Here is a 14,576-nt window from a genome sequence, read left to right on the forward strand (position 1 = left end):
AAGGTATTCACTCGGATCCAAATACACACCCTCTCTGGTGAATCCAACTTATAAGAGAATCTTCTCTTATGGACACATACATTTTCCCTACTGTGATCATGTCACCAAACCCAATGTCACCTTGGACGTACCCGAAGAGTCTAATGAGATCCCCACCGTAACCTCGAGGTTTGATATCAGCTTTGAGCAATTTAACCTTTCCTTTCAATTCACGATCATAACATTTCTTTGGTACTAAAGTAAGTTTTGCTCCCGAATCAAACAACATGTTCACCTTTGCATCGCCCACACATACTACATCCACAGGACCTTCATTTCTCTTGGTAGCCACTTGCAAAATGATCAAGTTACTGTCATACTCTGATTCATATTCCACTTCTCTTACTCTGTCTTTGTCACCACTAGACCTGCATTTTGTCCTGAAATGACCTTTGCGCCCAATTCTTTTTACAAATGTCATTCTAACCTGGGCAATCCTTGTAAACAGCTAAATCGGAAGAGCTATTGCAACAAATGCAATGAAGCATCTTCTTGCCCTCTCTAAAGTTATCCTTAGCATCCTTGTATTTATCTTTGGACTCTTTAAAGTTTTATTTTTTAAATGTTTTAACCCTCACACTACGGATCTTATCACCATCACCCTTTTCATGCACATTAGCTTCCTTCTTTATAGTATCAACACACACTATTGAACGCTCAAGAGTTTTTGCTGTAATTAAACATCACTCAGAGTCAGATTGTCTTTTTGCCACAAAGCCTCCCATGCTTTTTCAATAACACACCAAAGCATAAATGGATCCCTTAACTGTTCTTCACAAGAAGCACCAAAATTACATGTAGACGCTAACTTGTGCAATGATATTATATACTCTTGCACTGACTCATCGGACTTTTGAATCTGCTTCCCAAAATGATACCGCTCTAACCTTAGGGAGAAAATGTAAGTGTAATTTCTTCACACAGATTTCAATTTCATTCTAGTCAGATGAGTCAAGTTCATAAACTTCTTGCCCTTCTGGGCCAAGACAGTGCATCAACAGGGAAGTTTTCCATTCTGCGCTTAAGGATGTTCCACATACCTCGGAGTAATGAAAGAACACTTTCTCTTATTTCAACCACTGAAGAATAGGTACCCCAGGTGGATAGAAAGAAAGGAAGCAGGCTTACGTTTTGCATCACTGTACAATACTCTCTACGATTAATACCAGAGTATCCACCTGTGTGGAATTAATATCAGATACATCTTAATACAACTGACCAATAATGTGCCAGTCAGCACATGCCACCTTCATACAACTTGTTAGCAACAAAATAATATCATAAGATGAGTGACAACATTTCTGCTATAACAATTGGTGTTAGAATCACCAACGTATATTTGACAGAAATAGAGTAGTGTTCAGTGTTCACAAAGGTGTGCAAATCATCGTAATTTCAGTTCTATATTAACACTATAAATGTCACATACAGAATTAATAAAGACTATGTGTACCACTCTGGCACAATGTGTGCAAACAATTGGTGTGCGCATCACCGAAGAACAATTACGTTTATTGGTGTACGCTGAGATTTGCGAATCACCGTTAAATTCGAATGTGCATTGGCATGTATACCGCTCATGCACAGTGCTTTTTTTTCTTCTTTTTTTTCCTCATATATACGCCAGATAATATTTGCTCTAGATGGGAACTCTCCGTGCCCTCCACACAGGCCAGCTTGTTCTCGCCCTTGGGGACTATGTGCAGCAACTGGATTCCCCCAGAGAAGGGTTGTCTCCTTGTCCAATTCCCGTTCGCCATCAAGGAAAAAGTGGGTACTAGGAAAGGACGGACGACAAACCCCTGGCATAATCATTGGACAGCTTATTCTTTCTTCAGCCAGGCCAAAAGAGGGGACCAGATCTTATCGGTACTCCCTTGATCACAAGCAATGTCAAACTGGCTAATCCACATAATATTTTTCAGACAATCGGCAAAACTGGGAGGGGTCTCGGACTTCCATTGTCTACAGATTTCTCTCCTAGCTATAACAATCACATAAAAGACAAATTGCGCTACAATGTTCGTGTTATATTCCGGTAATATACCAAAAAAAATCAATCTAGGGCAACAAGTAACTGGTACGTATAAGACCTCCTCAATAAAACTACAAACAGGCCCCCAATAATTAGAAATCTTAGGACAATCAAGAAACATATGTAGATCGTCCGCTGCCGGAAATTTGCATCTTGGACAGAAGAGACTATCTGACGTTACCCTAGACAGTTTGGCCGGGGTCCAATAGACCCTGTAAGCTGTAAACAAATGATTTCTCTTCAAATTTGCAGGTTTAATTATTCTCTGGGACATAGAAAAAGAGTGTCTCCAAATTTATTGTGCCTCTTCCGTATTCCCTATTAAACCATTTCCCCAAACTTTCCCTACTTCTGATGTTAAACTGTCCTCGGACCCTAGAAGTGTCTGATACCAAAAGGAGACTTCCCGTTTCCGATCTCTCACCCTGCAGATAGAGTCTAGGATTGGGCAGTCCACTACCAACCCCCAAGATTGTCTGGCCCACCATGCAGACAATTGATAGAACTTAAACCTGGTTAAGGATCTGTTGGTTAAGTTTGCAAGACACTCCCAATCCATAAGCCTGGAATCAAGACACAAGTTACCCCATGTTTTAAACCCTGCTAGTTTAAGAGGCTGAGACAATTGGTCCAAAAGGCATTCTGGGGTACCCGGGGAATCCCAGATTGGGGCATATAGGTTAAAATAAGGTATCCCTAGAGTTTTCCGAATAAAACCCCAGTTTTTAAGCGCTGCTTGTAGAATCTTAAGGCGGACCTTTTTAAAAAAAATTTGATCGCCAATGAAAAAGGCGACCTTGAGAGGAGAAATCCAATTTATTAACTAAAATTCTAAAGTTTTTAAAATGAAAAGCATGACAATATATAAGCAAGTCGGGCAAAGCCAAACCGCCTACATTCAAACCTCTCCTCAATTTCTTCCAAGCTATCCTGGGCGATTTTGTGGCCCATGCACAGTGCTTGCCAGGAAATGGTGTCCGAATCACTGAAGTACAATTAAGTGTATCGGAATTCGCCGCAGTGAGCAAATCACTGACAAACTAAATGCATATTAGCACAGGAGAGTCAGCAAAGTGACCACGGCCGCTGTCACTATCTTCAATATGGCCGCCGCAGCATGATGAACATAATGACACGCACACTTTGGAGGACATCTGCCTATGCTGAGGGAGCGTTCTAGTTGTTTTTAATGTGCGTGGCTACACGCTCCAGCAGGTCGAGCAGGGGCATGTGAATTGGAAACAGAGTTCACAACGCTGCCATTACATCGTGTTACTATTACAACGCGGTCGTTACAACGACTGCGTTGTTAGAACGCAAATCCTTTACATCGCAAGTCATTAGATCGACTTGCTGTAGGGGGCGCTCTAACCTAAGGAATACTATACTATTCCAACACCTTCCCTACTGTTGCGCAGGCTGGAGTTGGAATAGTAAATTAATGACTTGCGATGTAAAGGTATCACGTTCTAACAATGCGGTCGTTGTAACATACACGTTGTAATAAAACGCCATGTTATAGCATGCCATGTAACATGCTATAATCCCATGTGATAGGCTCAGAACTCACAAAACCAAATTTCTGCTCTCAGACCTGCACTGCTAACGCCCAATTACCACTACCATCCAGGTATAGGCATAGGGCATCACTGGTTCTCCACTCCACTGATATAATTGACGTTGAAATCTGCGTTGCGGCAATCCACAATCTCCAACTAACAACCGTTGAATCCAAACATTCAAAGAACCACTGGTTCACCCAACAACAGGCCAGGACACGCACAAGGTTCTCTGTTACATCACAAGATACCACAAACATATTTTTTGCATAGTGCAAAAATCACTAGTTGTGTGCCCTCAATTGCATGCTAAAATATCTGATGTGCCTAGAAATCCATGTCTGTATGAACCTCTTCCAATTAAGGGGCTATTTATCTCTGGGGCCGACAGTACATATTGTTTTGAACAACTTCACTAGCTGCAAAGAGTTCACATCTGTGATTGGCTACAAGTAGGTATGGGCTTGATTGTAGGTATCAATTAGAGGAAGTCCATGGTAGCTTTTCTTCCGTCTGGCTGGCCCTCTGTTAACCCTAGCGAGGTCTTTACTAATTTTGGTCACAGGGATTACAAAGGTAGCAACAGGAAGTGGAAATAATGGAGTTCAAAGAGCTGTATTTACTTCCAGTGGTTTCGCCTCATACTTTTTATGTAGAATCTCAGCAGCAAATAAGCTGTTCAGGGGCAAAAGGTGTCACCCATGGATATAATCGGAGGCTAATGAGCGAATGTGATTCCAATCACTAGCCCTACCCTTTTGGTAAATCAATATTCATGGCCCTTATGTTCTAAAACTCTGAGCAACGCCACCATACTCACCCGTCCAGTGCCGCCGCAGGTCCAGCAAATCACCCTTCCTGTCCCACTGCATATGTAACATATCTGAAATCAAGTAAATTAGTTACAAAGTGAAACACAGTGTAAAATACTGCACAAAAATAAGCACATTATTCAGAATACGCAGTGATAAGAACAATGTTACAAGAACCTCATTTGAAGTTGGAAATATATTGAGCTTACTATCTCGTGCCACCCAATGTAAGAGACATTGGTAGAAATAAGTGAGTATTCGGCAGGTGGGCACAGGTCCTTCTCCTAACCCACACTAAGAGCACCCAACCCACATTTTTTAAAAAGATTTTTCTTTGTGGGTACTCTGGTACTGTCTCGGTAGCCACCCCTCTAACGTCACCTCCACTGTCCATAGTACCATGCAAGTTTCTTCAGCGAAGCTTGACCTATGACTGTTGTGGAACTACGGCAATACCTCACAGGAGGGCACTACTGCACATCCTGTGGGAGTTCAGTAATATTGGGGATCCAACAAATGTTTTTTTTTATGTTGACCACGGGGTGGGGTGGGGGGAGGGCGGTGAGGGAGCTCTCTTGGGTTCTTCCAGCAGAACAAGTGCTGGGGGTCAGCGTACCCCTACACTGCCCCATTATACTTTAAAAATTCAAAACCCCGGAGAATGAGTTTCCGAGTCCTGTAATGGCAAGTGCAACATTTTCTTCAGTATTGAAGCCACCCAATCAGATCACTTCAGACTGTGGCACTGGTCCTGTGGGATCAAAATGATCAACAGGAGAAAAAGCTCTTTCGGCCAAAGAGAGGGCCTTATTTCTAAAACATTTGGGACCCGGGTACTCCCATGAGACTCTTGTTGGACCACCGGTTCAGATATACCTAACATTTAACCCCTTTATGCCCATCTCAAGCGCCTATTTAAATTTGAATTTCTTCAAAACAGCTGAATATACTTACACCAAATGACCATAAGGACACTTTCTGAGTAAAATTCAAACTTTCTGTCAAATTTGATATAATTCTCTTCAGCTTTTTTCTCTGTATCGGAGAACACATTTTTCTATAGAATAGAATTGGGAAATCAATGTTTGGGCCCTGATGGCATCTCCCCCACTGAGTATGTCCTTTTTCTTGGAATTTGCTATAGTAAGGTCAGCGTTTCAATAGGAAAATACTTTTTTTGTTTTGCTACTAAGTTTAGCACCGTTTGAGGAATCTTCACAAAACTTTCCAAAAAGATTCTCACTTTTGAGTAGTTTGTGAATAGAAAGCTTAGGGGTAATCCGTTGATCAGAGGCCGAGATAAAGGGGGGTCCCAAAACACAAAAACCCCATGCATCTTCCATAGACTTCTTTGAACAGTGTTACCGCAAAAACTGCTGAATGGAATTACACCAAATTTTGCAGGAACCTAGATCTTGGTCCAGAAAGTGTGCTTGTTTTTGTAAATCTGTTCAGTATTTTTTCAGATACTAAGGGTCAAAATAATATTTGTATATCTGGTCGTTTAAGAATGAGGGACTCTTGCGAGAGTTCCTCAAACCCAATTTCAGAGTTCTAATTGGCCCGGGAGGATTCTTTTCCCTTGGGCCTACTCATTCGCATGGGGGCAAGCCTACCATGGGAGCAAGTGTTCTGGTTGGCTGACTGCAACATGAGAAAACATGCTGCAGACAACCATTACAGGACCCCCTGGTGCCTGCCACACTGTGCATGGCTGGTAAGGGAAGACCCATCAGTACCCCCACGGGCCTGATTGGGAAGGCTCCAGGTGGCCCACTACGGGCCCCCACAGTCCGATTCCAACTGCCAATTTGAGTCAGATGGCACGATTTGGAAAGGCTGTCCAAATCCAGCATCGTACTAGGTTGTTTGGAAACGTGGCCCGTAGAGACGTACAATTCTGCTCTGTACGGCTCCGTCATTTCAAATGCCGTCGGGTTTGGAGTGGGATATTCCTAATGCCTAACTCGCATCGTACTCGGTTGGTTGGAAACCTTTCCGAGTTGGTTGGAAAGACACATTCCCGATCAGATTTGGACAGAGCAAATGCCGTTAAGAGGCCTTCCTAACCGCATCAGAATCAGGTCCTTAGTCCCTGTTCCTGAGAGAATTATTGAAAATATTGTAAGGGGAAGGGAAGGGTTACCGTGCTCTTCTAACCTTTGTGGGGAATTCTCATAGGGACCCCATCCTTGGGCCAAAATATATATTCATTGTTTGTAAGTGGTGTTCCTATGGGACTCCCACTAAATGTCAGCGTATTTAAGAAAATAAAAAACTCTTGCTGCCATTTTACATTTTATTAATGTTGCCCCCCGTGGTGGCCATTGGTCTTCCATATTACATATATGGAGAGGGGGCTTGAGTGGGGCCCTCCTCCCTGAGTATCTCTGGGCCTTGGGAACCCCATCCCTTGGGGCCAATTGCACTCTAAATGGGAGATATTACACAGTGTCCTGGGTAGCCCTCCCCCGAAGCACTCTAGTTTCCTGCCCAGGAGAGTGCGGGCATACCCTGCCCACACTCTCCTGGGGTTAGAACTCCATCTTGCTACCCGCCCGGCGTGAACAGTAGAAAAATGCTGCTCCTGCCCTGCAAATGAAAGATGCAGACTCTGCCAGCACCCAGTATGGCACTGGCTGTGGCTCCTTCTGCAGCCAACAGTATAGTGTTTTAGGGGTCACTTGGGTGGGCACTGGGGCACACACCAGAGGCCCTGGGGGATGGGGTGCCCAGGGCTGAAAAGGCTCAGGGAGGAAGGTGTATGTACCCCTCAAGGCACCAGGGATGGGGCCCCCTTAGTGGCCCGTGAGGGGGCCATAAGGCCCTTTCCCTTTATTTTTTTTTAAAAAGGGCCACAGGGAGGGGCCCCTGGGTCCTGCATAGGCTTGGGCGGGGGGCCCCACCCTCTTTAATTAAAAAACATATGTTATAGGAATCCCCAGTGGGCGCAGGGACATCTAATATAATTTTGTTTTTTTAAACGTGAATAATATATGAACACCAGGAGGAGCTTATTTATTATTTACTGCTCCTAGAAGGAAGCACCCCCATAATGCCCTAGGGCAGTATAATGAACAATATTTTTATGCTTGTGATGCCCCTAGAAGGGGCAGGGGCATGGCTAAGCATTTTTTTTTATGTTGTGAGAAGCTGCATTAAGTGAAACAGCCCCCCAGCAACATTAGAAAAACACAGTAAGTCTCCTGGGTCCAAGAACATTATAACAAACAATATTATTATGCTTATCATTCCCCTAGATGTGTCAGGGCACTACCAAGCATTTTATTAATGTTCTGGGGAGCTGCAGAAAGTGAAGCGGCCCACTAGCAACATTAGAAAAAAACAGTAAGTCTCCTGGGTCATTACAACCATGACCCCAGGAGAACTTACCATGTTTTTTAAAAGCTCTCCTAGGAGGCGCTCTATGCTCTTCAGCTGTAGTACAAGGCCCTCTGAGATTGTTTTTATGACTGAATTTTGTAGGCAGAAATAATTTAACAGAAAGACACAGAGACATGCTGGTTTTATTTGGAAAAAAACCAATATGTCTCTGAGTTTTACTTTTAACATTTTCATTCTACAAAATGTAATAATAAAAACATTGTTAAAAGAAAGACTCACAGACGTGTTATTTTATTAGAAACATTATTAAAAATGTGTACATGAATCACAATTATTAAATATTGCATTGTGTGAATTACTAAAATATACATGAGATGAAAAATGCTGGTGATTTTTGGAGAAGATGATAATAGTCTCACTTTTTATATTTTGGTGACTCTTTGGCGAAGTCAGTAAGTCTGCTTGAGCACAGCCAAGACCTTCTAGACCAACTGCACGCTGTGCATGCCAGTAGACCATGCATGGCGAGGGGTTGGCTGCCCTTGGGGTGCTCGATGCAGGGCCTGGCAACAGGCCTTTCTCTGCTGCCAACCCTATAGTGCGCACAGCCAAAGGCCATGTGCGGTACGGGGTCGGCTGCCAGCGGGGGGAGGTTGGCTGCAGACCAGGCTCTATGGCCCACCCCCCATCACACAAAGCCAAAGGCCATAAGCAGCAGTTGTCTTTACTTATGGTAATAAAATATTACTTTACATTAAAAAAGCCTAGAAGTTTATTGAAAAAAACAAAGGTTAAAGTGACATTATAGTTAGGTGGGCGTGTAAGTAATAGTTACCTTAGTGCCCATGTTATAATTACCAGGGATAACTATAACTGGTGAATTTCAGTGAATTGTTTTGTTTAAAATTAGCCCTGGGCAGAGCTTGTGGAGTTTCATTCTGTGAAATTCCGCTGAGTTACCTAAAAACTCTGCGTAATTCTGCAGAGTTCTGTGAGCGGACGGAGTACCGTACACTTGGCTCAAACCCTCCTCTCACCTCACTAATAACCATCCATCTGTTATAAATGGGCTGCCAACAAATGGCAAAAAGCTCATTTATAAACTCTTTCAGGCCGTGAAGCCATCATGTAATGCAGAACTATGTCAGTAAGTGAGCGTGGAAGGCTCCATCCCACTGCTTATGATAACACTGAACTTTTGTACCCCGCGGCCCTTGTGGTCTCACGGCAGGGGAACACAGCACGGTGGCATCACAGTGCACTTTCTGCATAGAAAGGGGTAGCTACTGTGCTCGGATACTACAGGCACTGCATCAATAGTAGTCCCAAAGGTGTTGGCAGAGACTGCAGTCAGGACTCCGCAGGACGCGAGCGAACACTCTCTGGGCCCCCACCATCAGTGCAGAGATGAGTAGCTGGCCACAGTCAGTGCCTAAGGAACTCTCCACACCGGGAGCCATCCCAGTACACAAGAGTGGAAGCAGGCGGCAGTGATACACAGGGGCCTGGTTAGATGCGGCTGAAGAGACCCTTGGCTTTGGACCAATCGGTCACATAGCACCAGCATTGCTAATGGCAAGTGTAAAGAAACAGCTGTTGAATGGGGACACACTCATTTAGGCTTAAAAGCTAACTGACATGGCATCAGACAACTGATAGGCGGATATTGTGATAAATAGGGGCTGTCAACACACTCAAGGGGACAGAGTGCATCGCTTGATATGATAAGTGATAAGCAAGGTCAACAGCACCACTCAATGGGCCATCGCTGACACAATTTATCTAGCTGTGAAGTACACAAAAAGGGCAATCCAAAATATCCATACCCCAATAATTCTTGTCAATAAGCATGAAGCATGGCTCAACTATTTCAGTATGAAAAAAAAAAACATAACCTCCGAGTGCACCTGCTTGTGACTGTTCATCAGGTCGTAGCTGCTCCCAGGGAAATCTCACAGGTTGCTCCGTTCAGGCTGAGGATGCCTGGGTGTAACTAACCGCCTTCTCCATTGCCTGGTCCGGACTGCAAGCCGTGTGTTGTGGTCGCAGGGTAGAGGGTACACGCTGCGACCCACCAGCGCCATTGGGTGTCTGATATTGAAGTGGTGTGTAGGGCGGAGGGGCAGCGGGGAGAGGGGTGGGGGTTGGTGCTACCATAAATCCTCTGACGCTGCCATGTTGGGACTGGAGACAGGACTGACAATGCTGCGGGAGGCCGGGGTCATCAGGAAATGTGCTGCTACACAGCTAATGGGACATGCGCAAGCTCCAGAGTGACCAGGGGGCAGGTCTAAATCAAAACGGCGATTTCCAGGGATTGTGTGTGGCCCAGAAGCTAACTACCAGGTGAGACCAGAAAAAGCAAACATGTGATTGAAGGGAGGAGGGGCTGATTAAAGGCAAAGCACAGGACTTGGGGGCATATCAGCAACAACCAGTGATAATTATCGCTAAGCGCACTTAGCGCTAGGATAATAATCGCCGGCTATCGCTGAATTTAATCGCTGAGATAGCGTGCTATCAGCAACGCGTATCTCAAAAGCGATAAATTCCAGGCGCAAGCAGCCAAATGTGCGATTATCGCTGGAAATCCAGCGATAATCGCACAACGTTTGGCGATAGCTTGTTGATAGGGCAGGGAATACTTAACCATGATATCCACTTTCCATTGGATTTCATGGCTAAGTCAAACTAAAAGCAGGCGTAAGGAAAGTAGCGATAACCAAGGTTAGCGCTACTTTTCTGCCCATTCGTGCCCATTGATAATTGGAGAAATGTCAGTTAGCGACATTTCTCCAGTTATTTTGGGAAGGAACGCCCACTTTGCATCTCATTAGAGATGCAAAGGTGGGCGCTACGGGAAAGGACGCTAAGGCAAGGATTCACGTGATAGCATGACCTTGCTGATAAAGCGATAAAATTATTGCCGCTTTTCGTCCAAAAACGGACTCTAAAGCGGCGATAATTCTATCGCCTCGCCTCGATGATATGCCCCTTAGATCTGTGTGAGGAAGTGAACTGAATCAATCGATCAACCGACAGGGACTCGGGCAGGCAAGTGAGCTGGTGAGCAAAAAGAGCTGGAGAGTGGAGAACTTCAAGTTGGGGTTGACGCTGGATGGTAAATTCAGCTATATGGCAGTAGTGGAGTTTTTGTAGAACTAGTGGCAAAAACTCTGCGAAGTCCAAGGGCAAAGCGGAGTTCACTGCCCAGGCCTTTTTAAAATGCTACGTTGTCACTGAAGTTTTCACCTAACTGTAATATCACTTTAACCTTTGTTTTTTTGGTTAATGTATAACTAGATAGATAGGTGGACAGACTGACAGATAGATAGATAGATAGATAGATAGATAGATAGATAGATAGATAGATAGATAGATAGATAGATAGATAGATAGATAGATAGATAGATAGATAGATAGATAGATAGACAGATAGATAGACAGATAGATAGATAGATTATAAATCCTCCTCACTCTTGCAAGACAGATGAGCACGTCCGACTTTGGTGCAGGTTCCAGGTGTTTGAGTGCAAGTCCAATATCAAACTACGTAGAAGTTATCATCCAAGTTGAAGTAGGACAAAAAATCACTCCAGGCCCAGTTATGTTCTATTGTATGGTTACTGAATTTTGCCTTGCTGTGTTGATCAAAACAATCACAAGGTTCATGCCCTAGCACCTTTAACCCCTTCAGCGCGGCGCGGATTTCCGCGCCACGCTGAAGATTCCGTGCGCGGGCGGGGCCATGACGGAACGGTTCCGTCATAAGCACAGCCCAACCGACGTGCATGACGGAACCGTTCCGTCAAGCGCGTCGAAGGGGTTAAATAGAGCATGTGCTCATGCACAAGGCGAACAGACTCTACAAATTGCATCCATTCAACCACAAAAGAAATCAGATGGCTGTACATTATATTTCAAAGTGGATACACACCATATGGGTAATTTTAAATTGATGGTATAATACAAATGTATACATTGATTTGGCAATGTTGGCATCAAAATACATGTACTTAGTACGCTCACTGGGTTCATTGAGTGTAATCACCTATGCAGAAATAAACATGAAGATCAGTCATCTGGTAAGATAGCCATGGAGGTAGGAGATGTATTTGATGTGCTCAGTCTCAAATGCCTTACATTTATCACTAGTTAAAAAGTATAATTTAAATCAATATACATTTGGGAACAAGTAGTTTTCTGACTTTATGAAATCAGAAATAGGTAAATAAAATTCTATGCCATTAGAATGATCTTGGTGTGCGTAATACTTGCTAGACCAAATTTAGACAATTGGCCTCATGACCTGCCTTCTAATTGTCTCAGTGTGCGGGATCATAAGAGTAACAGTGAACAAAAAAAAAAGGCTATAAGCAGTGTAATAAAAAACAGACGTGCATAGACTACTGAGTTGTTCAATCTATAATGTAACTAAATAATCGGGGGAGGTAGAGGTTAAGGCTAGGTTTACCCTCTTTACTGTATATAGTTTTACAAAATTCGAGTATATCGAAAAAGACCTTACCTATGGGGGAACTAGGATTCAATGAAAGTTTGTTGTAATCACCTTACTAGAAAAAATAGTCTTTTTCTAGAGACCCCTCAGCCACCAGGGTTTCCCCTAGGTGGCATGTTTCATCATTGGGGTTCCTCTCAATCCTCTACGGATTGAGGCGTGCTGCAACTTGCGAACTACGTAGGAGCACTTAGTTATGGACTATGTGAGGTGCAGTGAAGTGGAGTGGAAGTAAGATAAGTCTTAAAAATACCTAACTAGTGAGCTACTATTTTATTCCCGCCCCTATCTGGTATTGTTATGTATGTATTTACAAGCCTATATGGTCTGCTGGCTTCTCCAGTGGGCAGCGGTTGTTTTTAATGTATCTCTTTGCTTCTTCTTTTACAGTTATGGAGTATCATTAGGTAACCATTTGTATTTTGTATATATACATTAGGTGTACTCTTCACTGTATCCTCATCATAGGATTTATTAGGAGTGGTACGCACGGGGCTGGACTCCATGTAGTCATGAGGAAGAGCTTGTAGGGGACATCTCGAAACATGTTGACACAGACGTAATTCTAGGGGAACCAAACTCATTAAGGTCACGTTTCTCCCTGGTATTAGCCCCGGATTTTAACCATACCAGCTGGGGGCGAGAATACAATAGTAGCTCACTAGTTAGGTATTTTTAAGACTTATCTTCCTTCCACTCTACATCACTGCACCTCACACAATCTATAATGTGCCTTTCAATTTGGATGATGACATCTCTGCAATATATGTAAAGAGAGGATACTCTGCCTCAGACTGAAAGTGTGCCTACCTCATGTAGAGTCAGGCAGGCATTCATTATGTAGATGGCGCAGACATCTCTGTCTTCACCGCCGTCATAACCCTCTGACAGCCCAACAGAGTAGGCACTGTCAGAGGTTTGTCCATGTGACACCCACCCAATGTAGAGTGGGTGAACATATAGCCAGTTTTCACTGTCCATCATTGCCAGATGAAACCAGGCAGAAAGTAGCAATAAAACCTGAAAATGCCCCCCTCGCCAGAGGAAGGCGAGGGGGGCATTGCTTTTTTAATTTTTATTAAACAAAATCCCACTTTGGCTTTTTATTATGTAATTAATTGATGATTGATAACCTACCTCTACTGATGAGCTGTGAGGCACTATGAACTTCTTTTTTCCTGCTTCAAACATGGGGGGCGTATTTACATTCATCTCCCAGAGAGACGGTGGAGTACCATTCGAGTCTATCTCGTTATCTGAGGCACAAAAACACAGGATTGTTACGTATCATCCAAAATAAATCAAATCATATAAATATGAGGTCAATGAACCAAATATGTATTACTGATTATGACATAATCTCTTTGGGTAGATATAAATTATGCTGTACAAAAAACAACCTTTAGTATGAGAAAGAAAATACATATGTGCTCCGTCAGTGGCAAACAGAACTTTGAAACCCAAAATCTAACCAGGACTAAAGTCATTAAGACAATTCATATATGATTGTAATGATCTGAATGTGATGGAGAGTTTTATGAATCTGGCTAGCAGGACCCTACTTGTTAGTGGCAATGGTAGTTAGGCCTTCCTGAGGCTTGTAGACATTGCAGTTCACCCTGTAGGATAGAAAGTGTGCTGAATGCTTTAGCAATGCATATGTGTGTTTATCTATATGTCTATCTATCTATCTATCTATCTATCTATCTATCTATCTATCTATCTATCTATCTATCTATCTATCTATCTATCTATCTATCTATCTATCTATCTATCTATCTATCTATCTATCTATCTATCTATCTATCTATCTATCTATCTATCTATCTATCTATCTATCTATCTATCTATCTATCTATCTATCTATCTATCTATCTATCTATCTATCTATCTATCTATCGTTCTATCGCCACTGGTTACTTATAGTTAGGCCAGTGTTTCCATAGGAAATACCTTTTTTGTTTTGCTAATAAGCAGTTTAATGAATCCTCACAAAACTTTCCAAAGAGGTTCTCCTTTTTACCCAGTTTGTGCGTAGAGAATTTCGATGTGACCTGTCAAGCAGGGCCCGAGAAGAAAGGGGGACACAAAACACAAAATTCCCAGGCATTTTCTATAGACTTTTTTGAACAACACTACTGCAAAAACTACTGAATGGAATTAAATCAAGTTTGGCAGGAAGCTAACCTTGGTCCAGAAAGTGTGCTTTTTATGATTTGGTGTTAATTCATTCAGTAGTTTTCGAGTTGTTAAGGATCAAGGTGCTC

At 43.0% G+C, this 14,576-nt stretch overlaps 1 protein-coding gene across 7 annotated transcripts in view; it reads right to left on the reverse strand.

The window, feature by feature from the left end:
- LOC146797467 (protein SSUH2 homolog) overlaps positions 1–14,576 on the reverse strand; it is a 249,177-nt gene that overhangs the window by 113,570 nt on the left and 121,031 nt on the right. For all 7 annotated transcript variants that reach the window (XM_085624496.1, XM_085624498.1, XM_085624495.1 and 4 more), the window contains 2 exons: positions 13,447–13,565; positions 4,454–4,516 (listed from right to left, as the gene is read on the reverse strand). In XM_085624496.1, coding sequence (XP_085480622.1) covers positions 4,454–4,516; positions 13,447–13,565 — 182 coding nt within the window. The remainder of the gene's footprint in view (positions 1–4,453; positions 4,517–13,446; positions 13,566–14,576) is intronic.

The sequence above is a fragment of the Triturus cristatus genome, chromosome 9, assembly GCF_964204655.1.
Source record: "Triturus cristatus chromosome 9, aTriCri1.1, whole genome shotgun sequence".
Taxonomy (NCBI): domain Eukaryota; kingdom Metazoa; phylum Chordata; class Amphibia; order Caudata; family Salamandridae; genus Triturus; species Triturus cristatus.